The sequence below is a fragment of the Lutra lutra genome, chromosome 12 (genome assembly GCF_902655055.1).
Source record: "Lutra lutra chromosome 12, mLutLut1.2, whole genome shotgun sequence".
NCBI classification, from domain to species: domain Eukaryota; kingdom Metazoa; phylum Chordata; class Mammalia; order Carnivora; family Mustelidae; genus Lutra; species Lutra lutra.
The window spans coordinates 87780859-87806119 of record NC_062289.1 but is presented as its reverse complement, the minus strand read 5'-3'; the positions used below and the strand labels follow the sequence as shown (position 1 = coordinate 87806119).

The 25261-nt window shown below is 51.1% G+C and overlaps 1 protein-coding gene across 1 annotated transcript; it reads right to left on the bottom strand.

Moving 5' to 3' along the window:
- Nucleotides 1-1602: 1602 nt before the first annotated feature.
- On the bottom strand, nt 1603-20031 carry OAS2 (2'-5'-oligoadenylate synthetase 2). The gene is given in 11 exon segments (XM_047697084.1): nt 1603-2799; nt 3945-4098; nt 5015-5253; nt 6251-6438; nt 7588-7870; nt 9675-9848; nt 13086-13227; nt 13694-13929; nt 15060-15238; nt 17926-18196; nt 19730-20031. Coding segments are annotated over 11 exon segments (2142 nt in total). The 5' UTR covers nt 19907-20031; the 3' UTR covers nt 1603-2700.
- Nucleotides 20032-25261: the final 5230 nt, after the last annotated feature.

Sequence of the window (25261 nt, the reverse complement as noted above, 5' to 3'; positions counted from 1 at the left end):
AGATCCTTTGATCAGCAAATTCTCCCCATTGATGACCTCATTTAAGGTCTCCTCCTCAAACTCTTCCCAAACTCCTCCGGGCTGCTGGCCACTTGCCACGTGTAGCCCTGCTTCTAATCACTACTTACTTCCTTTGGCCTTGTTGCCAGGGTAACTGAGAGTGGCCAATGGGCCTGAGACCTTGACCTTTAGCTCTGCCTAACTGGACTCTTGTATGGTCTTGGCTCCTGTCCCTTTCACACACAGTTCCTCTCCTGGACTTTTACTCTGACGTTCTCCCCTATGAAGTGTGTCTGGCCTCCACATTTATTCTGGGATTTGATAACTCAATTCCTTTTGTTCTTATGGTCATTTTTTTTTTTTTAAACCTGGCAAAACATTTAATGGATGGTGCTGTGTGCTCGACACTGCCTCCCACCCGCAGGCACAGCCATGTCTCTCTCCTCCTGATGCCCTGATCCCACGGGGGGGCTTGTGGAGTGGCGGTCTGCCCACTTCCGTTACAGAGCGCCCCCTGCCGGTATCTCCTCCCGTGGTCCCATCCTTCCGTAGTCTCTGCCTCATGGTTCATTTCAGCGAAGGTTGTCGAACGGCGTTGTTTCTCATTTTCACCCTTCCAACAAATATCAAGTCGAATCCTTTTGTAAAAAAGATGTTTTTCCTTATTAGTTATAGCTGTCTGTTTATCCTGAAATACAGTTTGTACAGGAAAGGATGGGCTTAGTTATACCCTATTCATTGCCGGGACTTGCCGAACTTCTGAGAAAAGGGTTGGTGTTCTCATGCCTTCCAATGACAGCCAGTGGCGTGTTTCTTAATCACTGCGGACACACTCTTATCTTTGCTCTGAATGAACTTAAACGTCTGGCAAATGCTGAGAAGACAGTGGCAGGAAAGGCCCAGGATATTTCCTTCCTTCCTTTGGGACGTAAGTTCTGAGTTGCTTACTTTCTCTCTTGTTCCAAATCTTAGCCCACTACACCCGTCCCACTGATCACGCGGCTGTAACAGTTGCTCATTTTTAGTGAAGGGGTGCAGGTGATGCACCTCTAGGTACGTCATAAGCCCTATGAGGCTGGGGCAGTGTCTTATGGCCTTACGGTCTCCTTCTATGTCTCTAGTGTGAGTTGGGGCACCTGGAAGGGTCTGGCATCTTGTTGTGGGCTGAGATGACGTGAAGGCAGAGCGGTCGTTCTTTCTTCAAGGGCTCTATCCTTTGCCCTTGTTCTGGACAAGAGCAGTGATGCCTTCCAACCCCAGCCCATTGGCACGACCCCAGCTGGGGGTCCTACAGGTCACTCCAACCCCGACGTTACCTGGAGGCCGTGCAGGGCTCACAGTGAAAGGGCAAGGTCCTCCTCAGATGCCAGCTGCGAGTGGGGGGCTCAGACTACTTGGACCCCCGGCCCCCCGACTTGGCTACAAATTCAGGGGTTTCCGTGGCCTCCCTTTCAGTTCAATAACCTGCTGGAGTGACTCACAGCGCTCAGAAAAATGCCGTACTTACCACCACTATTTTGTTGTACAGGATGTAAATGAACAGGAAAATGAAAAGATACACAGGACGGGAGGGCTGGAAAGGTCCGGAGCACCGGAGACCCGTCCCCCTGGAGTTAGGATTCATCGTCTCCACAACACACAGCTCTGTTCACCAACCAGGAAGCGTTCCAAGCCTTGCTGTCCAGAGTCTTTATTGGAGTTTCATTACAAAGGCATGATTAATTAAACCATTAGCCAGGTGCTTGAATTCAGTCTGCTCTTGGGAGGTTGGGGGATGGGTCTGAAAGTTTCTACCCTCTCATCACATGCCTGGCATTGCTGGCGTGGCCAGTCCCTCCTTGGAAACTCTCACCAAAGGCCCTCCGTAAGCTCAGGGATGGCTGGACGAGTTTCCTTGGGGGTGGAAAAGACTCTCCTATCGGGAAATTCCCTGGGTTCTGAGGCTCTGGGCTGGGAGCTGGGGACAAAGACTGGACATCCTCTTCGTTCTGTGACGGTTGGTGTAGTGGCATAATGGGGGGGGGTTAGTGAAGCTTGAAGTGGATATTTGAGGTTAAAACACATAGACATCCAGGTATCTCTGAAGCTAAAGCCAGAGCATAAAGCCTTGAGATCTGGCCAGAAGGCATTCATCGTGGTGGGCGGGGGGAGGTAGGCTCAGGAGGAAAAGACAATAGGCTATTATGCATGTGAGGCAACAGTTATAATCCAAGCTTCTGGAAAGTTTTAAGGCCTAAGAAGACATCGGCTCGCTACTTGCCGGGGAGACCTTCGGCTCAGCAGGTGTAGACACGGATCGGTGTGTGAAGGGAAATAGGCAGGAGGTGGGCAATGACGGAGGAGGGTGAGAGCAAGATCATGGAATTATGGGATCCCAGGGGCAGGTAAAGGGCTTCCCTCTGGGACTATAGAGAGATCGTGCTGCTAAGGCTTGAAGGAAAAGCAAGGAGCTAAGTGGTAAACACGCCGTGGTTGACATAAACGATGGAGCCCGTGAAGCTGGGTGAGCGCGGGTGTGTCTGGGAAGGCGGGTCATGTGCAGAGCGAGAGTCCAGTGGGGTGATGCTGGGAAGGACTTGGTGGTCTTGGTTTCGAGAGGAGTCAAAGAAGTGAGAGGAGGAATGGAGGAGAGTGGATCTGGCGGTGACAGCGAGCAGATTCTTTAAGGAGCAGCTGCTGGACGACCCCCAGACGTCTCTTCTAGCATGACCATTCCAGGGTTCTAGGACTTCTGACTGCGAACATCTCATTGACCAGAGGCTGAATCCCCATACCACAGCTGCCTGGTGTCTGCACTATCTGGAGAGAAAGAAATGTATGGGCCGGAAGAAGACGGATCCCACGCACTTAACACCACTGGTTCAAAGAGTCAGAGGAAAAGAAGCAGGGAGCGTATCCGAGAGGGTTAGTAGGACCGGGAACAACTTTTCAGGACGGGTTCTAGTGCAGATCTGGATAACCAAAGCGGACCCTAGGGTCGAGCGGGTCTTCTCAAGCTGGGGGCCGTTTTGCTCCCTACAGGACAAAAGACCATGTCTCGAGACATTTTTAATAGTCACGACCAGGTAGCATCTAGAGGGTAGAGATTTGGGCGGCTGCTCAACACCCTACCATGTACGGGAGGGCCTCCCACCCCCAGAAAACAAAGAATTATCCAGCCCAAATGTCAGCAGCTGCTGAGGCTGAGAAAACCTGCTTGGAAAAACGTCGAGAAAGAACCTGGTGGGACTACCACTGTACCCGGTGGCAGGTGTCCCGGTAGGAGGTGGAGCTTTGAACGGGTGTGACCGACACTCTTAGGAAAAGGAGCCAACCTCCAACCACAGTGAAGACCCCCGCACCACATACCACATCCTTTTGGAGTCACTTTGAAGTTACGGGGAAACTCATGACCATCCCAGGTAATGAAACCTAAGAGAATTTGCTGGAAGACACCCCCTCGCTGTTCTTCCTGCCGGGACCCGACCTGCTGCCTGGCGATGCAGTGCGATTGGGATGAAAATCAGCGGCTAAGGAAGGTGCGGCCAGAAAAAGCTGGTGATGACCCCGGGGACATTTGGCGGTGTCCGCCGCTATTTCTGGTGGCCACGATGGCGGGTGCTGCTCCCGGCCTCCAGGGGATAGAGAACAGGGATGCCTTTAGCATCCGACAACCCCCTGCACAAAGAACTAGCCGACCCCCACACACCAACAGGTGGAGAAAACCCGCTCAGAGAGCTGTTGCGCGAGTCCTGGGTCACCTGCCTTAGGACTGCTTGAACAAGAAGAAAAGAAAAAAAAACACCACCAAAAATGCCCATTTTGTTTTGTTCTCAGCTCCTGCATTGGGCTATCTGTTATTTGGGGTGGAACAAATTCCACCTTGCTACTGAGGGAAAAAGCTCTTGCAGGTAAGCGCGTCCCGGGGGCATCTCCAGACGGCACTTCCTTTAGATTATCCTTACTGGCACTTTCCACGATTGCACAGGATATCTAGTCCCATCTGTGAAGCAGAAAGAGGACAACCACTCAGTAGCTTCTTTTGCTAGGAGATGCCAGCACCATCGGTCGCCTCCACCCACGTCGCCGGTGGGGTCCGCTGGGTCCAAGATCACGGGCCTAAAGGAGAGTCCGAAACACACCACATGCTTTTTAAAACCAGCGACCTCAGAATCGGGGGCCCATTCCACCTCTGGCACCAAAATGACGGGTCCTACGTTTTAGGTGCCGGTAATTCAAACGTACTGATATGGCACAAAGTGATTTTCGAGAATCCCGTGACATTCGCCAATAGTATTTTGAAAGCTGTTCCTTACTGTACGCGGGACGGCATAATAGAAACATCTCCCTCCTGTTAGATCGACTGAAATATGTTGGGTAATTTGATCAACCGTAATGTCATGTCGGCCATGCTCGTGGTAGGCAGCCCATGGTATCTTGTTCTCTCTTTCTTCTCCTCTATTCTTTCTCAGAGCTTTTTTCCTTTCCTCCTGTTCCTTTTCTTTTGCCTCCCTTGTTTTTGGACTCTGCCGTCAGCACTGAATGGACATGCTAAGGTTCCCTGCTATTCTGGAAGGACAGTGGTTTTGTGGGATGCAGGTCTGAAAGGGGAGATGAAAGCGGATCCAATAAATCGAATAAAATCTAATTCTCCTCTAGGATGAATCAGCCATGAGGGAAGGATAGCGTTATTTCTCAGGGACACACTTCCCACTTCCACAGCTCTAAGACCTGTTAAGGAATTCACACTTTTCCTTCCAACCTAGGAAGACGGAAGCAGCCCAGAGACCCGTACCTTGGTCCTTCCTTCTCTAATCCTCCTGGCTAACGTTCTCTCCTGCCCTCCCCCACCAGGACTTCCTCCCCAGAGACTATGGGAACTTCTGTTGGTTGGCACCTTTCCACTCCCCACCCGCCGACATCCTGTTTCTTGGGGGGAGCACCAAATCCCGAGCCCAGGGAGGAGAATCCGGGTGGCTGTCATGGCGTTGGAGGGAATCCGGCTAAGGAAATGGGGTGGCAGGGTTTGGAGCACCTGGTCCTCTGGATCTGGGACAGTAGGAAGTTCCTCACAGTCTCATCCTCAAAGTTGTAATTGACTGTCCAGAAGACACAGAGCTGCCGATATTTTGTGATCAACTCCAGGACCGTCCGGAAACCTTCTGCGGTGTCGAAATTCTCTGCCCCACTCCCCTGCTCCCAGGAGTAGATGGTGAGCAGCTCCAAGGCATACTTCGGGGGCAGAGACCCTTTACGCTTCAGTTTCCTTTCACACTGAGGGAAGAGGGGAAGGTCAGGCAGTACTGGTGAAGCGGGGAGGAGCAGTGAGCTCAGAGCACGGAAGACACCTCCCATTAATGGTCCCCAGAGCCACAGCAGGGCAACCGAGGCACGAGATGCAGGGCTGATGGGACGGGGCTGCTGGAGATCTGAGCGGGGCCTCCCTTAGCGGCTTGTAGATTTCTGGCTTGAGCTTCGGCCATATAGGACTCCCTAGAGTTCTACAACAGCGACCACTTTCAGAACACACACGGTGGGCTGACAGAGGGGCCAGACATTTTACATGTCATTCCTAATCCTCCCACACCCCGACCAAGCAGGCATAGGTCAACGTTTCTGATGAAGACGTGAGGCGTGGGGAGGGGAAGTGATTCGCTCAAGGTCACACAGTAGCCCCGAGCCCTCTGAGCACCCTGGGGCTGGGGATATAGCCGCTTCTCTGAGTTTCTGGGTTGGAAACCACAGAGCTCAGGTTCCTGTATGCAGGAAGCAGCTGCTGCTGGGCTGGGTGTCTGCTGCCACGGAGATACTCAGAGGCTCCCCTGTGTGCGAGACAGTGATGGAAATGGAGGGAGGCTAACCGTTACAGAAAAGGAAGCCCCTCGTCCCGCCTGTAGTTTGCAACCTGTCTTCCAAGGCTAGCATCTGTGTGTGCCCCGCTGGGCGCTGAGCTGGGGCTAAGCCGTGCTGGTGACTTGTGGGCATGGAAAGTCCCGGTTTCACCTGCCCTGGGGAGCAGAATAACTTGGATTCCTGCCCAATTCCCTGGGGGTCAGAGCAGAGGCAAAATAAGACAGACACGGCCGCTTTGATGGGAGAGGGTGCTCTTCATGGGTTTGGTGATGGGGACGCCACAGAGACAAGCAGGATTAGTGGACAGGGTCCCCAGAGTGGCTCATCCCCCAGCACGGGAGAGCGTGGGCCCACGGAACACTTGATGGGAACCGGTCACTTGGGCGCTTCCAGACAGCTGCAGTGAGAGTGGCCATACCTGTCTGTACCAGTGTTTCACCAGACGAATTAGATCCTTCAGTTTAGTGGGCCGAGAGACAACAAATTTGCGCTGCAGCTCCGTGAAACAGGTGGAAAATTCTCCGCCCACGGCGTCTGACGATTTATACAGATCGATGAGATCAGTGTAGACCTTGGGGCTGGGTGGGGAGCCAGAATTCAGTTGACCTAGCAAGGGGGAGATGTTTCGTTTATGCTTTGCTGTGCATAAAAGTAACCATTTCCAAATATTTTTGACCAATGTGATTTAATTCGATGACTCTGAATTCTGTTCGTATATTTGAACGGTTAATATCTAAGATACTGGGAGTAATGGGATAGCTGAAAAAATTATATGGTCTGTAGGAGGACAGGTGCTATTATCAAAGTATTATCTAGATGTATACTGTCTGATACAGTAGCCACCAAACAATGTGGCTATTTGGATTCAAACTAACTAGAGGGAAATAAAATTAAAAATTTGGCTCCTCAGTCTCATTAACCACATTTCAAGCTGTCAGTAGATGTAGAACATGGTTATTATCACAGAAAGACATTTTAAACAGCACTGATCGGGAGTTTGCTAACTATGCACGGTAGGCAAAATCTGGCCCAATTCTTGTTTTTGTAAATAAAGTTTTATTGGAACACTGCTATGCTTCTTTGTTAATGTATTGTCTATGGCTGCTTTCAGGGTACAGTGGCAGAATTGAGTAGTTGTGACGGAAACTGTGGTCATCAAAGCTGAAAATACTTGCTACCTTGCTTTTAAAAAAAAAATAGCTGACCCCCAATTTATACTATTATTTCCTCTCTAGAGACACTAAGAACTATTCAGAGGGAAGGTATCAGAGTCTTTTTGATTCTGATTTGAAAAATTGCTGAAATGGTCTTGGTTTATTTTAATACAACATTACATATCTGTTGTTCATGAACCGAATTTCCAAAGCAGACTGAAGGCACCCAGATTTCCTGTCTTTGTCTCACATTCTTCCCAGTCTGTTCATTTCCTTCACTAATACTTGTGGCATTTTATCTGTACATGTGTACAGAACGCCTGTGGCCCCATTCTTTGATAGATATTACGAGGGATACTACAGGAATAGAAGAATATAAGAAACATGGTCCTGGCCATGCTTGGGATGAGTAAGTGAGAAAGGAGAATGAACAGGTCCTTAGGTGTAAGGGGATGCTGCCATTCCTCGTGCCGCCTGTTGGGGGCACTAGACCTACGAGCCAATACTAGGTCACATGGCTTTCCCTCCACCCTCCTTGCCCCATCACCCCAGAACCCCCCTTCCTCCTCCAGCAGCAAAGGTCTGGGGGAGGGGGTCTCACCTAGGGCATTAAATGCAGGCAGGACATCAAAGTTCACACTTTCGTTGAGCACTTTGGATTTCAGAGAGAAACTCAGCACCCTGGGAGCCTTCCATTTTGAAATCTCAAACTTTACTTCGAACTCTTTCTCCCGCTGACAGGCTACTAGCTGTGTATGGATTTCCTTGATGATACAGCATCTCTCGGCTTTTTGGGAGGTGTAGCTTTTAAGCGAGTCTGTGAACACAACGAGGTCGGCATCGGAGCCCGTCTTCAGAGCTGTGCCTTTGCCTGTCGACCCTCCCTAGTGAAGAAAGACAAGCTGAGATCCAGCATTTTCTAGATCCCGAACCCCTCACCCCCCACCACGAGCTGGCAGCAAGCGGGCTCATTAATAAGGTTGCCAAGGTTAGGGTCCAGTTAGGGCTGAGTCCAAAGCAGAGCATTCAATTTTTCAAACGAATAGTTTGGTTCCAAAGGTTTTCTCATGCCCTTTGATGTGCTTATTAACCCATGAACAACAGAGGTGTTTAACCCATCACCCACTTCTCGTTGTCAACTTCCTCAAGAGTTCTCCCAAAGAGCATTTAGCTTTATGGGAATTCCTGTGACCTGAGAGAAATCAAGCTGGATGCAATCATTGCGTTGAAAGTTCCCTGATTCATCTGTTTCCTCTTGCAAGCTGCGGATCATGGGGTGAATGCTGATGATTCAGGTACAGCAATCGGCAAACTTTCCGTAAGGGGTCGGGTACTAAATGGGGGCTATGTATGTCCCTGCCTCACAGGTTTCTCTACTTCCTCCTCCTCTTCCTCCTTCCCTTTCTGCTCTAAAGAGTCTGTTAGGCAGAGCTTAGCTGACAGGCTGCTTCGTGGGCAAGCGGTGGGGAGAAGCCAGCTTCCCCACAGAGAATCGTTCCGCGCATGATGCTGGGGGTTTTGCTCTGGGCACCGACCTTCACACCTGCTGCCCCCAAAAAGCTCACTCAATTTTTACAGAGAACACCTTTGTTTTACCCATGAGTGGTAAATGCCTGGCAGTGGGTTAGGGGCGAGGGGAGGGTATAAACAGGTGCGCAAACCTGCTTCGTTCATGCAGCTGGTCTGTGAATGTTGGCCTTAGCAGCCCACTCTACGCCCCCTCCTCATATTCAGGGCACGCATCCCATGTCACCTAGCAGACAACCCTTTCCAACTTCAGGAAGACAGAAAGCAACATCCTGTGCACTGGTGGTTCTCTTCCTATTTTCTTCTGTGATATGCCGCTATACACTTTCTTATTTTTTGCTATCGGGTTAATGGGAATCTCAGGAGGGGAGAAAACAAGCTTTGACAATTCTAGCACTGACCGTGAACTCAGCCTGTGACCATGAACTCAGTCCAAAGAACCTCAGTGAGACATTTTACTCAACACTCATGGGATATTGGTACCGGTCCCCAGGTCTGTCTCAGGACAGCAGGCTCCCGGGTCTGTTTGGCACCGTATGGGCACCTCCCTGCTCCCTCCTTGGGACCGGCACCTGGTGATCTGGTCACTGACCAACAGATGGAGGGAAGCGGGTTAGCCCGTGGCCTTGAGTCTTGGACAAGAATGAACCTTTAGCTCAATTGATGGGGCTTAGCGGACTGTGGTCATTAAAGCAAGAAAGAGGTCACGTTCTGGTTCAGTACACACCGAGCTTAGAAGATGCTGTGGTTTGAATGGTAGCCCCAATGGGAATGTGAGAACATGACCTGACTTGGAAAAAGGGTCTTTGTCGACGTCATTGAGTGAGGGGTCTGCAGACCCTAAATCCAACGGCAGGTGTCCTTAGGAGACAAGAGGAAGAAGAGGAGACCCTCAGAGGAGAGGTGATGGGGAGACAGAGGCAGAGTTGGGGGAGATGCAGGTCCCAGGCCAAGGCCATGAAGGGTCACGGCAGCCCCCCAGAAGCTCATACAGAGCCAAAAGTATATCGTTAGTGATGGAAGCAGGGCGTGGGCAACCCCACTGAGAGCCGCAGTCCTGGGTGCCCATCTCCCCCGCTTCCCCCCTCCTCCCTTGCCCTCCGTCCACGGGCGGGCTCTGCAGAGCTCCAGGAACCACGTGGGAGAAAGGCCAATGCTCACCTCCACAGTCTTCTGAACCTTCGTCCTTGAATGCCTAAAGCAATTTTTTTGAAGGAATCCACGGATGAATTTAACAGCTACGGTGATCTGGTCTAGGAACTGTTTGTTGGGCTGGAGAAAGTCCTTGATAAACTTGTCTAGACGATGGCCCGGGGTGGCGAACAGCGGCACCGGCTGGGAAGGTGGACCGAGGCTCAGTGCTTTCATCGACACACCACGAGAACATTCTAGAGAGTTCAGGGCAGTGCCCAAGGCCCTCCCCACCGCCCCCCAGCCCAAAACAAAAACTGTGAGTTGTTCCTTCCTACCCCCAAGAAAGATTTGACCCTTCCCGGGACTCGAAGCTATTCTGGGTGTGGCAATGCCTTCTGTGGCTGGACCCCCCTTAACCTTTGTGCCCCCTTCTCTTCCGCTGACTGCAGAGACTGCAGATTTCTGGAGAAATGCTCACACACGAGCCTTCTCAGACCTCATCGGCTTCTGCTGCACACACGTGCCCTTGGGGATTGCCCGAGCAACGTACCCCTGGGGAGCTTCTGACGACAGAAATGTATGTTCTCTCGTGTTCCAGAGACTAAAGTCTGCGCTCAGAGTGTCAGCGGAGCCAGGCGGCCCCTGAAGGCTGTAAGGAAGGAGCCTTCCTTGCCCCTTCCCTGCCCCTCCGGAGGCTCCAGCAACAACTCACCTTCCTTGGCTTGTAGACACACCACTCCGGCCACTGGCGTGTCTGTGTTTGCCTGTGCCTTCTGATAAGGACACCAGTCCCTGGAGTCAGAGCCCATGCCAATCTCGGATGACCTCATCTCACTAATGATGCCTGCAAAGACCCCATTTCTAAAGAAGCTCCCATTCCAAGGGTCCAGGTGGACATGAGATTGGGGGGACACTATCCAACCCTCGGTACTGTTCTCAGTGAGCTGAGCAGAGAGCCAGCCTGGGATGGGAAGGCCAGTGGGTTCAGTCTGAAGGAACACTTCTCCGCTCCAAAAGGGGTCATGGAGGGTGGGGCGTGCCCCTTCCTCGCGCTTGGGGTCACGTCTGGAAAGAAAGCATATTCTGGTTTCTAAGCGGGGTCCGGCCTGCGCAGAATTGTAGTTCCTTCCTCTTCAGTAGAAAAGCTCAGGCTGTGGGGTCTGCTCCGTGTCACGGGTCTTGACACCCCACGGGGGGCCCCACCTGCTCAGTCTACCCTAGAGGCCCCCGTCCGCGGAGGTGGGGGGGGTGACGCCCCCACCTCCCCACATGTCCGCGTCTAAGTCCCCAGAAACTGTGCATCGGTTTCCTTATATGGAACGTGGAACTTTCCAGATGTGGTTAAGCTAAGGCTCTGGAGACGGGGATGATCCTGGATTATCTGGGTGTGCCCCGGGTCATCACAGGGTCCTTTCAAGAGGGAGGCAGGGGCATCAGCATTTTATAGAGAGATGGAAGGCTAGAAGCTTTAAATTAAATTAAATTTGTGATACTCCTCAGCCTTGAAATTTGTGGTTTTCTTTCCTCTTCCTTCCTTTTCTTTCTCTCTTTCCCCTTCCTCCCTTCCTTCCCTCCTTCCAGCAGGGAAAGGAACACTGCTCTGTACAGACACCGTCCCTTTGCTGGTGAGCACAGAGAAGACGGGCCACTTCTCCCTGGGGACACGGGTTGGCTGGTTAGCTTTAAAGTTGAAGGTCAACCTTGGTTGCCTCCTGATGTTGGCAATGGACTTCACCATTGGTTGAAGGCAAATTCATTACCGGTACTGCCCTTCCCACCCGGCTGAGTATCGTGGGGGTGGGCGGCGCGCGCGCGTGTGTGTGTGTGTGTGTGTGTGTACATGTGCGTGTACATGTGTGCCCTCCAGTGCCCAGACACCCTGATGCAGCAGCTTGTGGGCCCGAGTGGCCTCCAGCAGCTGTCCTGAGAGAGGCGGCCTTCTAGTTCTGGAAATAGGTTGATTGGGTAGAAAACAGAGCAAAAGCAGGGATCAAAAGACATCTTAGGGGCAGCACATGAGAACTAAAAGCAGCGTGGGCTGGGGAAAAACTGGCTACCAGAAACAGTCTTCAGATAGCTGCGAAGATCTGGAAACGGCTGGACAGTAATAATGTATTAGTCTTAATCTCTGGAATTCGATCATTGAGTGTGGTTCGCTAAGAGAATGTCCCTCTCGGGCAGCCAACTCCAGTGGCCCAGTGGAAACAACATACACAACACTGACAGTGACAAGTGTGCGTACACACACGCAGACCGGAACGCAGCTGGAGAGGTCAAGGGTTAAACGTGTGCGTGTCCAGGTCGATGCAGTGGTTCACTGAACCATTTTTACAACTTTTCTGTATGTTTAAAAGTGTTCAGAATAGAGTTGGGGGTGGGGTGGATATTTTTAAAAGGCTGTTTTAGGAAGCCAGGGAAATCGAGGTCAAGGAGCAAAGCCCGGAGTCCAGGGAAAGTCGGGACAAGGAGTGGGCCGACTATGTTCCTTCTGGATCCCGGCAGGGAGCTCCCCGACCACAGGGTCCTCCCCGTCCAGGGCCCCGGGCACTTGGGAAGCTCACTTATATCCCATCTTTGCTCAGTTGACCCTCAACTTTCTGTGCCAAATGGAATGTAGATTCACCCCCACCATTTTTCTCGTGTAAATTAGTTGCGTGTCTGTGCAATGTGGAATTTGGTTGCCCAATGTGGCCTCAAATGACACCTTTGTCCCCTTGCCATCCCATGACCCCCAGAATAACGGAAAGGATTCAGTGGCCTAAACTGATGACATTCTTGTCGAATAGTCCTTAAGCTCTGAGAGCAGCGCAGGGGCATTCCGTGGTGGTAGACGGACTTCTCTCTTTGGGAGATGGGAGAGGAAGCCGGCCCCTTGATCTGCGCTCCAGTCTGGGGAGAGGGCAGCTGCCAGGCACTCGCCTGGAGCTCTGCTCCCTGGGATCCATCCCCCACCTCTCCACCTGCTCTCTCTCCTGCGGCAATTCATTGAAATCTTTAATCTGCAGGTGCCCTTCTCTCTTTGCTCAGTTTTAAGAGGAGGGGGACACAGAGACAGAGACGCAAAGAGAAGAGACACTGTGAAGACACACCATAGGAGGCCATGTGACAACAGAGGCAGAGATGGGAGGGACACAGCCACATGCCGAGAGCACCAGCAACCACCAGAAAAAGGAGGAATCCTCCCCAGGAGCCTTCACAGAGCCCAACCCACACTGGGACCTTGGATTTCTAGCCTCCAGATCTGCGAGAGAATACATTTCTATTGCTGTAAGCCACCGGCGTATGACGATTTGTCACCCCAGCTATAGGAAATCCGCACAATTTGTCACCCCAGCTATAGGAAATCCGCACATGGTGTTCTTGGCTAAGACTGGGGTCTGGGCATCAGGACACCCTCCCTGCAGCATGACATGAGCTGTATTTGCAAAACTCTCTCACCAGAACATTCCATGATGGTCCAGGTGACTGACTGGGGCTGAGAGAAGACAACCAGCTCAAAGCTTCTTGCTTTAACAGTTGCCAACACGCCTTATCTTTGCTCACGTTATTGGTTGGGTCGGCTGGATCCAAGATTACCGGCCTATGAATTCCATTAGATTAAAAAAATAAAATCAGTTGGGCTGCCTGCGGAAGAAGAAGTCCACGTTGGGAAGGGAGGACTGGACGGGGCATCTGGTAACCCAGACCCACGCTTCCTCTCAGTTCCTCGGGTGCTTTGTCTGAGACGGCTAGACCTTCTGTTCCTGCCCTCAGTGCTTTGCAGAGATGTTCTGTGAGCAACGTAATTAAATGGTTAGCCCCTTCCTTCCATAAGGGGAAGCACCTCTCGAGTGTTTGTTTGGGGAGCAAAATATGACTATGGTCTGAAATGTGAAAGGCATCGGTCAGGTTCCCCTCGTTCCCGCCCTGCCTCCCTCCCCACCGCTGTTGGGGTTCCTTTGGAGCATCCTTGGCTGGGAAGGATGGGGCGGAGCCTTCATGCTAAGCGGCACAGCCTGGCTTGCAGGCAAACAGGTAAAGAGAGAAGGTGGAAGGAAGCTTGCTACCTGGGTGACTTCAGCTGGCTCAGCAGAATGTTCCGGACTGTCTCATTCTCAAAGTTGTAGTTGACTAGCCAATAGATGCACAGCTGCTCCTGCTGTCTGATTAGCCCCAGGACAGTTCAGATGCCTTCTGCCATGTCAAAGTTTTCTGCTCTGCACCCCTGTTCCCAGGCATAGACCGTGAGCAGCTCCAAGGCATACACGGGCAGATGGGACAGACCTTTCAGCCTCTCCTGGCACTGTGGGAGAAGAAAGGGACAGTGGCTAATCTGGGGACCCACTTACCCCCAACCATAATGCCTAAAGGACGCCATGCCTCAGATCTGATGGATTTTAGTATCAAGTGTTGGCAAGGGTGTGGAGAACCTGAAACTGTCATACGTCGCTGATGGGAGTGTTATTAGGGACAACTGTTTGGGAAAACTAATGTTGGTAGTACTTCCTAAAGTTTAATATGTACATTATTACATATACTTAATATATTATATGTATTTATGTAAAGATATATGTTTTATATACCATGTAACAATATATTATATAGCCTGCATATGTATTTATTATATGCACATACATACATACATAAATTCGTCACGTAGATATGTATCTATCTATCTATCTATCTATTCAGATAACTTAAAATCCAGCACTTCCACTCCTGTATATTTACCCAAGAGAAATGAGTGCTTAAACTCACAAAAAGACCCGTAGGGGAATAGCCATAGTAACCTAATTCTTAATAGCCCCAATCTGGACACGACCCAAGTGTCCTTAGCAGAATGGAGAAAGGTGTGACCAACCGAGACGACAGAATCCTACCAGACAACGAGACACCACAACTATGTGCAACAGCAGAGACCCATCTCTCAGACCTCACGCTGAGCAGATGGTACACACCACTGATTTCAAGTTCAAAAACAAGCAGAACTGACTGGAGGAGACAGACGTTAGGACGGTGGTCACTTGTCGGGAGTATTCACTGGGAAGAGACTTGAGGTAGCTACAGGGAGGCAGGAAAGGTGCCCTATTTTGATCTGGATGTTGTTCAAAAGGTTATAAAAAGGCACTGAGCTGGGGGCGCCTGGGGGGCTCAGTGAGTTAAGCGTCTGACTCTTGATTTCAGCTCAGGTCATGATCGCGGGGTCCTCAGACGGAGCGCTGTGCTCAGCGGGGAGTCTGCCTGAGAGTCTCTCTCTCCATCTGCCTCCTCCCCAATCACGATCTCCCTCTCTCTCTAAATAAATAAATGAATGAAATTTTTTTAAAAAATGCACTGAGCTCTATACTTAAGAGCGTCATATTTTCCTGGCTGTGGATGGTCTCAACGAAGGGGAATTGGACGACTGCCCTAGAAATGGAATTTGAAAATTACCTGTTGGTACCAGTACTTTACCAAGAGGATCAAATCCTTCAGCTTTCTCGGACAGTTGTGAAAAAACCTCTGCTGGAGCTCGGTGAAGCAGACGGAGAATTCGCCAGGGTGGGCTTCGGTCATGTCCAGGGCTCTTCTGAGCTCTCGGTAGGTCTGGGGGGTGGGCTTCTCGCTCAAGCCTGGGGCAAAAAAAGAGAGACGGAGAATCGGTGGTGTTGGGGCACCCTGCCCCCAGGGAGCCAGCCGTGAAGGTCTGCTGGGGTTCAGCAGCACCCGTCGGTGGCTTCTCCTGTCAGGGATGCGGTGTGTTCACCTAAAAGGTGAGGGGAGGTGTGCTTCCCGCGATAATTCAATGACAGTCGTGAAAACCCCACGGTGCTGACCCAAGCCAAGATCGACAGAAACGGAATGATGGAAAACACAATATAAATGAGGAAGGGGGGAGCTCTGAGAGGGGAGGAAAAGATGGCTTCTTGAACAAATGGGGTTGGCATGGCTGGCATAGACCTGGAAGCAAGTAGGGTCCATAGATGCACACGGTGTGTTCTGCTTCCAAGCCCAGCTGGTGAGTCAAGGGGATCAGGACTCTGAGGAGGCAGGTAAAGGGAAGGCAGGGCCCTGGAGGCTGGCGTTAGAGGCAGTGGGCCCCTCAGAACGGGACCCTGTGATGCCAGGTAGTGGTTCTTAAACTGGGTGCCCATCAGAATCCTGCTGCCCCGCTAATCTGGCGTACTGGCCCAGGAGGCTCTTAAATCCAGATTAGCTTTGGAGGAGATCTGACAGCCAAGTGGAGAGAGCTCGGGCCTCGCTTTTTAACTAAGTTTTTCAGGGGATGCTGATCCCCAGGGACGTCTGAGAACCACTGGTGTGGGGGGGGGGCAAAGAAGCCTGTGCCACAGAGGGGAAGGCTACCGATAGGGTCACAGAATTTCAATAAGATTTCCCCTCTTGCTGGCTGAGCTCTACGCTTACAAGCACATTTTACAAAGACATAAACAAGAGGAGCCAGGAGCCAGCTTGTTTCTTTCATTCACTACCACAGATATTTAAGAATTCCCCAGTAGGTTCCTTTCCTCCCCCACCGGAAAGCGATCCTTATCCCGTCCTTCCCCAGAGGGATCTCATCAGGGAATGTGCAGTTCTGGCGCCATCTAGTGGCAGCGTCTTGATATCACATGCGAGGAAGAGTGTCGTTTTCACACCGTCCTTGCAATGTTGGGGTTGAACCCAGCAGAAGGCTCTTTGGCCCAGTCTCCAGCCACCATACTCTGAACAAGAGAGAATATAGGATTTCCTATGAATTCTGAGACACACGAGGTCTCTTCACCTTGACCCCAGACCTTGTTTGGGGTAGTCCCTATCATCTTAAAGGCCCTGTAAACTTGCCATTTTGAGCCTGATCTTAGAGTTGGCAAAAGTGGGTAAGTGGTGGAACCAGGATAGAAGTGAGAGCTGCCTACCTTCCAGATGGGTGTACTTTTCTCTAACTTGGTTACCTTCCCGTGAATGCAAGTCACCGAGGGGTGTGTGTGTGTGTGTGTGTGTGTGTGTGTGTGTTCATCTTAAAGGCATCCTGGCTTGGGGCTTAGGAGATCTGGGCTTTCGTTTCTAGTTCTATCAGTAACTGGTATGTGTCTCTGGGACATTCTTTTTCCTACAGTTTCCTGTTTGCTTAATGAGGGGTTTAATTTCAGCTCTAGCATTTAAGTTTGTGATTACATGCACCTGTGCTCGAGACTAAGCTGTCACTAGGCTGAGCTTTATCCTTCCTTCCTATCTACCATCCATCTATCCATCCACCCCTCCTTCCTTCCCTACATCCATCCATCCATCCATCCACCCATCCATCTTTCCTTCTATCCATCAATTCATCCATCCAGCCTATCATATCCATCCATCCATCCACCCATCCATCCATCCATCCACCCACCCATCCACCCATCCATCCATCCATCCATCCATACACCCATCCATCCATCCATCCATCCACCCATCCACCCCTCCATCCACCCACCCATCCACCCACCAATCCATCCATCCATCCACCCATCCATCCATCCACCCATCCATCCATCCACCCACCCATCCACCCATCCACCCATCCATCCATCCATCCATCCACCCATCCATCCACCCACCCATCCATCCATCCATCCACCCATCCATCCATCCACCCATCCATCCATCCATCCACCCATCCATCCATCCATCCATCCATCCACCCATCTATCCATCCACCCATCTATCCATCTACCCACCCACCCATCCATCCATCCATCCAACCAACCAACCAACCATCCATTTGTCCAACCAGTTGCCCATGGAAGGGCAACCAGTTGCCTTGATGTTGACTTGGCCAGAAGGCAGACTCCAAATGCCTGCCCCAGCTGAACTTTTCCCAGATGTTTGCCCCATCCTCTTCCACTAATCAACATTTATTCTAGCCTAAATCCCCAGGGGTGGTGTGTGGACCAGCATGAGCAGCATGGCCCTGGATAGACATACAGAGTCTGTGGCCCAGCCCCAATCTCCTGAATCAGAGCCTGCACTTTAACAAGGTTCCATGGTGATTTGTGTGCATGTCATTATTTGAGAAACTCTGCTCTAGATTCTGGAATCTAGGACATTTTCTCCAAAGTCAGTTAGGAGATGGGGCAAAAGTTTCTAGAGAAGACAGTAAGCCTAGGGCAGGAGGGACCCCCTCTCTTAAAGGGATGTGGCCCCTGGCTTTGGAACATACCAGTGGTGTCTATCACATCCCCAGCCTCAAGGACCCCCATGGCTGTCTGACACCTCTTTCCTTGGCTTTGCTCTCTCAACACCCGTCTCCAGACCAGTGCCGTCCACACACCCAGGAGCAACTCACCCAGAGCATTGTAAGCAGGTAGCACCTTGAATGTGATGTTCTGCGATCTTGTGGACAGCTGTAAGGTGAGCCCACTGGGGGACTTCTGGACCTCCATTTTGGCCGGCATCTTCCTGGTGAACTGACACTCTGTCAGACATAGCCAGAGCTTGGTGAGGATATCATCTTTGTTTTTTTTCTGATCCTGGAACTGTTCAAAGTCACTGACAAAGATGACAATCGTCCCATCGGAGTTGCCCCTCAACATCGTTTCTCTGCCATAGGAGCCGCCCTGCCAGTGACAGAGACACAGATGTGAGACTCTGGATCCTCTGGGGTCACCGGATGCCCCAGCAGGCCTTAGTATTTCTCAAATCCAGCCAAAGCCAAAAGTGTCACCAGAGTCTTACAATCGAGTGGCAGGTGTCCTTTTGTCTGCCCAAAGACCTGAACGAGGATGCCCGTCGCAGCACCTCTCACACGAGCCTCAATGGGAGGCAGCTCAAGCAGCGGTCAGCAGGAGGAGGGACAAAGGCGGTGTCCTCGCACCCTGGGACACTTCCCAGCGTCAAACTGATAAACACACGCTCACACACAACAACGTACATTTCCTAAACAGGATGGGGTCCAAGAAGCCATGCAGTAAAGCTACACTGGGCATGATTTCCTTCATATTCTGTAACCAGCCTGTCTGGTTTTCCCAGGACATTCCCAGTCTCAGCACAGAAAACCCCTCAGTCCTGGGCAGACCAGCACAGTTGGTCACCCCACAATTACGCAAAGTTAAACAAACAAACAAACAAACAGCAAAATGAAACTAGGCTGTCAGAAGTCCGGAGAGTGGTTAGGGGAGGACTAGGGGTCCCGGGGACTGGATTGAGGGTCCTCGGGCTCTTGGGGCTGGGAACGTTTCCTTTCTCCACCTGGGCATAGGTGACACAGGTGTGTTGTTTGTGGCAATCCATCGGGCTGTACACTCAGTTAGGAAAAACTGAACCATACTGAGAGGCGGTGGTTCAGGGCGCGTGCAACCAAGCAGACTATTTGGACTGAAAGCCCAGCTCGGCCTCCAGCTACTAAGTCACTTCCTTGTGCCTCAGTTTCCTCTTCTGGGCCAAGGCCAAGGGATGCCAGGTATCCAGGCGTCTTTACTGCCAGGGCTGCTGCGCATGCATGAGGCAGATGCCAGGAGGCACGGTGCGTGCGGAGAAATGGGGCTCCGGGGCTGGCGGACCCCTAAGTCCCTCCCACCCTATAGTCCTGGCACTTTTCCCAGCACCTTTCCTCCCCATAAAGCCCCGGATCTTCAACCTCTGCCTGGGATTTGTACCCCCAGCACCAAGCATTTCTACTTGATAAGACCCACCCCTTCCTGCCATTGAGAAACCACAGAGGGATCTTGGGATAGTTTCACTGCATCTCCCAGCCTCAGTCACTGCTCTGTGACATGGGGAGGATAGAAACAACGATGGAGAGGAAACACAGCTCATTTACCAAGGACTAACTAGGCCCCAGGCCCCATACTAAGAACATTATATGCTTAATCCTCATTACAGTCTGAATTTATTCTTCCTCTCCCGTTTTTCAGACTCAGAGACTGAAGCACAGAGAGGTTAAGCAACCTGCCCTAGGGCACACAGCAGTCAAGGCAGAGCGCTCCTACTCCTGTGCTCTATCACCTCCCTGGAGGGTGGGGAGGGCAAGTGGATGTCTTGGTCACCCAAAACCTGTCACCCGGAAGGCACTCAACACCACGTCACTCCTCCTTCCGATGGCCACGGAACCTCAGGGTCCCAGCAGCCCAGACCCCCAGCCTTCCACTCACTTTGACCACACTTATCGTGGGGGGGATCTGCTCCGTTTCCTGCAGGATGGCACAGATGGCGTTCACCGTGTCATGGATCTGTCTCTGACACTCTTCATAGGGCCTCAGGGAGTTCTCGATCAGCTCGTCCAGCTTCTCAGGCTGCACGGAGTACAGATGCGACCCCCAGATGCCCATTCCTCCTGCTGGCGGCAGTGGTGTCGGGGGATGGAAGGGAGAGGAGAAGGAGCCACTCCCTTGCTTACAGCCAGGAAACCAAAACTCACATTCAAGAACCAGGAAACTGCAAATGACCCGGGCGAGAGTCTAGAAACCGAAACTCACAGAATGCTCCCAGCTGACTTCCTTGTTGAGATTTCTGCCCACCCCCGCAGGGTGGGCTCCTCCCTGGGCGTCCTTTTTTTTTTTTTTTTTTTTTTTTTAGATTTTATCTATTTATTTGAAAGAGAGGAAGTGAGCAGAGAGCATGAGCAGAGGGGAGAGGGAGAAGCAGGCTCTCTGCAGAGCAGGGAGCCTGATATGGGACTCGATCCCAGGACCCTGGGATCATGACTTGAGCTGAAGGCAGACACTTAACCAAATGAGCCACCCAGGTGCCCCATCCCCTGTCCTTGTACTTAAACAGACTCTGGAACCCCCTTAGGATGGCTTGATCTATGCTAGCATGTCCTTGAGCACCTTGCCTGCTCTATTTGTGCCTCAACGTGCCCATCTGTGAAATGGCATAACAATGGTAGTTCTCTCGTAGGGTTCACGTTAGAATGGGGAGGGGGCACTTGGCAAATGCTATTTAAGAAGTTGTTAATCAAATTAGCTTTTGCAGGGGACTGAGGTCATCTCCCGGGGCTCTTTCCCTTCTCCCCTCGTTAAAAAACAAAATTCAGTGGCATAAATTTGAAGGTCTAACTGGCTTCATTAAGTGCTTCATAAATGGGGCAGCATCCGATCTAGAAAGTAGAAAGAGCTCCAGAAGTTGTTGCATGATGGCTTTCATCGGGAGGAGGACAGGACAAGAAGCTGGTAACAGGAAAAGAGAGGACAGTTTAGACCCCTTTTTGGGGCCCAGGGACTGGGCCGGCTGCGTGTTTATCCTGCAGATGACATCCCTGGTGTTCCTGGGGAAATCTCGGGCTGACCCTTCCAAGGTCACATTCCAGGCATAGGTTAAAACTGTAATTAAGGGGGTGCCTGGGTGGCTCAGTGGTTGAGCATCTGTCTTCGGCTCAGGTCATGATCCCAGGGTCCTGGGATCGAGTCCAGGGCCTGGGAAGTCTGAGTCCATGAGAGCAGCAAGGAGAAAGGATCCAGAGAGGGGACTGGTTTGCTTAGGGACACACAGAAAGGTGAAGTCTGAGCCGGACGCAGGTTCTAATTCTGCTGCTGGGTGATGTGGGACTCAAAGGCAGAAGGAAATGTAGATAAAATTAAACACCTTCGAATCTGCAGCCTGACAAACTCTTGAGGAGGCGGGCGGAGTATGGGGTTCCTCTGGGAAACTCCCAACTGGCTTAATGCTAGTGCTTTGCTAGAGGGAAGCACCACCTGAGTTTGACAATGTCAAGGCCTCCAGGATGCTGAGTCTTCTTCAGCATATGAAATCCTCGGGGGGACACCAGACTGGCTCAGTCGGTTAGGCAGCTGCCTTGGTCTCAAGTTGTGATCTCAGGGTTCTGGGATGGAGCCCAGCATCGGGTTCCCAGCTCAAAGGGAGAGCCTGCTTCTCCCTCGCCCTCGGCTGCTCCCCGCTGCTCGGGCTCTCTCACTTTCTCTCTCTTTCAAATAAAAAATAAAATCTTTAAAAAAGAAAGAAAGAAGAAAGAAAGAAAGAAAGAAAGAGAGAAAGAAAGAAAGAAAGAAAGAAAGAAAGAAAGAAAGAAAGAAAGAAGAAAATTGGTTTGGAACTTGCCTTAGTTTTACTTTCCCGAACCCCAAAGAATATAATCAGTCACGCCTCACAATCCCAGGGCAGCCCCTCTTCCTGCCCAGGGGTCCTGTCCCCGTGCTTTAATAAAACCACCTTTTTTTGCACCAACAACGTCACAAGAATCCTTTCTTGGTTGTTGGCTTCGGACCCCACCAAACACACCAACATCTCACAGCTACATCCCTGGGCACATAGAGGTCCAGGACTGGTCAGCATGCTTGTGGATACTTGTGGGGTCTCAGCACATGCTTGCCTGGCCCAGGAAGGGTGGAACATGGGCCTAGGGTTGCATAGGCCAAAGGGGAGACAGATGTGCAAGTCCATTCGGAGCTCTATGAAAAACGAAAACCCCCAGATGGCTCCCACTGGCTCTCTCCGTCTAGCAATAAAAAATAATGCAGAAGGCAAAAATTCCCTGAGATGTGGGAAAAACGGGGCCCTTCTCTGCTGTGATGATTAATTTTGTGTGTCAGCTTGGCTGGGCCATGGCACGCAGATATTTAGTCAAACCTTATTCTAGATCCTTCTGTGAAGGTCTTTTTTTGTGTTTTTTTTTTTCTTTTCCCCATGAGATTAACATTTTAATCAGTAGACTTTGCATAAAGCCGAAGACTTTTTATAACACGGGTGGGCCTTGTCCAATCAGTTGAAGGCCTTCATAGAAAAAAGACTGCCCTCTCCTGAGGAAGAAGAAAATTCACCAGCAGGTGGCCTTCAGACTCAAGCTGCAACATCAACTTCTCTCTGGGTCTCCAGCCTCCCCACTATGGAATTTGGACTTGCTAGCGTTCACAACAGCCAGAGCCATTTCCTGAATTAGATCTCCACACTGCATTGGTCCTGTTTCTCTAGAGAATCTTAACTACCACACCCACCCTGAAAGCTCCTCTTCTTGTCCTTAGGACTGTTCCTGCCACATCTAGAGGTAGGCTGGTCAGGGATCAGTAGGCTCCTTTTCTAGAGGAGAACAGGAAGGCGAGGAGAGAGAAGCGGGAAGTCCCACAGCTCGTAGGTTGTCTGGTTAGGCTCTCACTCCACAGGACCTGATTCCAAAGTCCATGCTTTATTATTATTTTTAAAAATTTTATTTTGAAATAATTTGAAACCCTGAGAAAATGTGCAAGATGAGTATAAAGAAATCACTTATGCCCTTCCCCCACAATATTCAGCACATCTGTTCCTCATTCTCTCCACGTGGACATCTTACCGGTATCACACAGTCCTGTTTGAGTGCGTGTTGCAGATATTGTGCCCGTTTTTTTCCTATTTTCTTAAAGATTTTATTTATTTATTTGAGAAAGAGAACGAGAGGCAGAGCACAAGCTGCGGGGAGAAGCAGAGGGAGAAGCAGACCCAGACTTGGGACTCGATCCCAGGACCCTGGGATCATGACCTGAGCCGAAGGCAGATGCTCAACCAAGTGAGCCACCCAGGCGCCCCATCTCTCTCTTTTTTAAAATAGACTTTGTTTATTTATTTGTTTGTTTATTTATTTATTTATTTTTAAAGATTTTGTTTATTTGACAGAGAGAGAGAGCACAAATAGGCAGAGAGGCAGGCAGAGAGGGAGAAGCAGGCTCCCTGCAGAGCAGAGAGCCCGATGCGGGGCTCGATGCGGGGCTCGATCCCAGGACCCTGAGATCATGACCTGAGCCAAAGGCAGAGGCTTTAACCCACTGAGCCATCCAGGCGCCCCTAGATTTCCTAGAGACCCCCTGCCCTCCTACGCACACCCTCCACCACTATCAACACCCCCCCACACCTCAACTGGAATGTTTGTTTGAACCAATGAGCCTATGTTTACATGTCAGTATTGCCCAGACCTCGTTCCTCTTAAATATTTCAATATATATTCCCTAAACATATGGATATCTTGTTACATAAACACAGAGCAGTGATGTGATTTAGAATTTTAAGATTGATACAATGCTATCCTTTCTCATAGCACGTATAAAGAATAGATCCTTATATTCAAATTTTAATAGTTATTCTAGTACTGATCTTCACATCCTCCTCCACCTGCTGTCCTCACCCCACTCCAGGATCGCACGGCGTTGTCATGGGTCCCAGACGGGACTCCTGGGAAGCACTGGGGAAGGGACGGTGTCATTTGGGGGGAAAGTTCCCTGTGTCCTAATTATCTGTCTTTGAAGTATTTTGATGGTGCAAATTGAGTAGTTCCCTGGTTTGTGACCCATTTAGTCTGCTCCTAGGGACGCCCTATTTTACGACCAGCTCTTTAACTCTCTGGGGCTCAGGGCCTCCCGGCTGCCCCCTCAGCCCTACCTCTCACAGGATTGTGTCCACCTAACGGGTCAGTGTTGTCTCGTAGCTGATGTCAGTTCAAGATCCCCCCATCCCCAGCGCTATTCGGGGGACCATAACGATGTCTTCTGTGGAGGGGGCCACTCGAGCTTCCTAGTGATGCCAGCTCTGCTCACTGGCCTGTTCCTCCTGGCCTCAATGAAGGTGTCTTCTCTGCTTTTCCATGGGTGATGATTTGGTGGCTCTTCTGGCCTTATGTGGCATACCCCGCCCCCGCATGCCCACCTCCCTGACCTTCGAGCCCCATCACCCCCCTCCTTCAGGCAATATTGTCACTGAGCTCTCACCCGGCTCGGCTTTTATTCACCTTTTCCATTTTTCTAGAAGCTTTGCTAGCAGCGAGCTTGCCCCTTCTGCTGGGCTCCTGGCCAGGGTATGAAGTCCTCAGTTCCACGCGGGATTTCCAAATCAATAAACTCTTCCTCATCCAGTCTTACACAGGGGGGTCCACTCCCAATCACACCCACCTGGCTTTCCTTGGTACACGCTGGCTGGGTTTTCCGGCTGTTTGGGGTACAGGTCCATCCGTCCCTTATTCAGCCCAGCATCCCCGGCTGGGCTGTTCTGGGACTTCACCCCAGTTCTAGGACCACCGGGCAGGAGGGGACATGGGTGCAGTTCACAGGGCAGGGGGATGATTTATAGAAGAGAGGCGTCTGCAGGGTCTCCTTGTAAGGCTGGAGGTGCTAGCTTTTAACGGGAGGGGAGCAGCTCTGAGGGTTCAGAGGAATCTGGGGAGTCCAGATCTTCAGGGTCTCCAGCCCTTATGTCCCCAGGGCTGCGTGTCAAGATTCCCATTCTTTCCCAACCAGGGTCCTGACCTTAGGACCATGAGTTAGCAGACCCGATTACCCGCTAGGGGGCGCTATCATCAAAACGACAGACAATAGCAGGTGTTGGGGAGGATATGGAGAAGCCCCCCTCACTGCTGGAGGCGGGGTGAGTGGCACAGAGCCAGGGGACTCGTTAAGGTGGGTCGTCACCGTTAAAGCTGGAGTTGTACAAGCCAGCGATTCCACTTCTGGCTAGATACACCCAAGAGAAAAATACATGTTTGCATAAAATCCCATGCCAACATTCATAAAGGCCAAAACGTGGAAACAGTCCAAACGCCCACCAGGGGATGACTGGGTAAACCCGGCGTGGTCTCTCCACCCAGTGGAATATCGTCCAGTAACAATAAGGGGGAACCAGGGATGTAGAAGCTCCCACACCACGCGGACGGACCTTGAGCACGTGCTGCTAAGTGAAAGAAGCCTGACACAAAAGGACAAATACGGTGT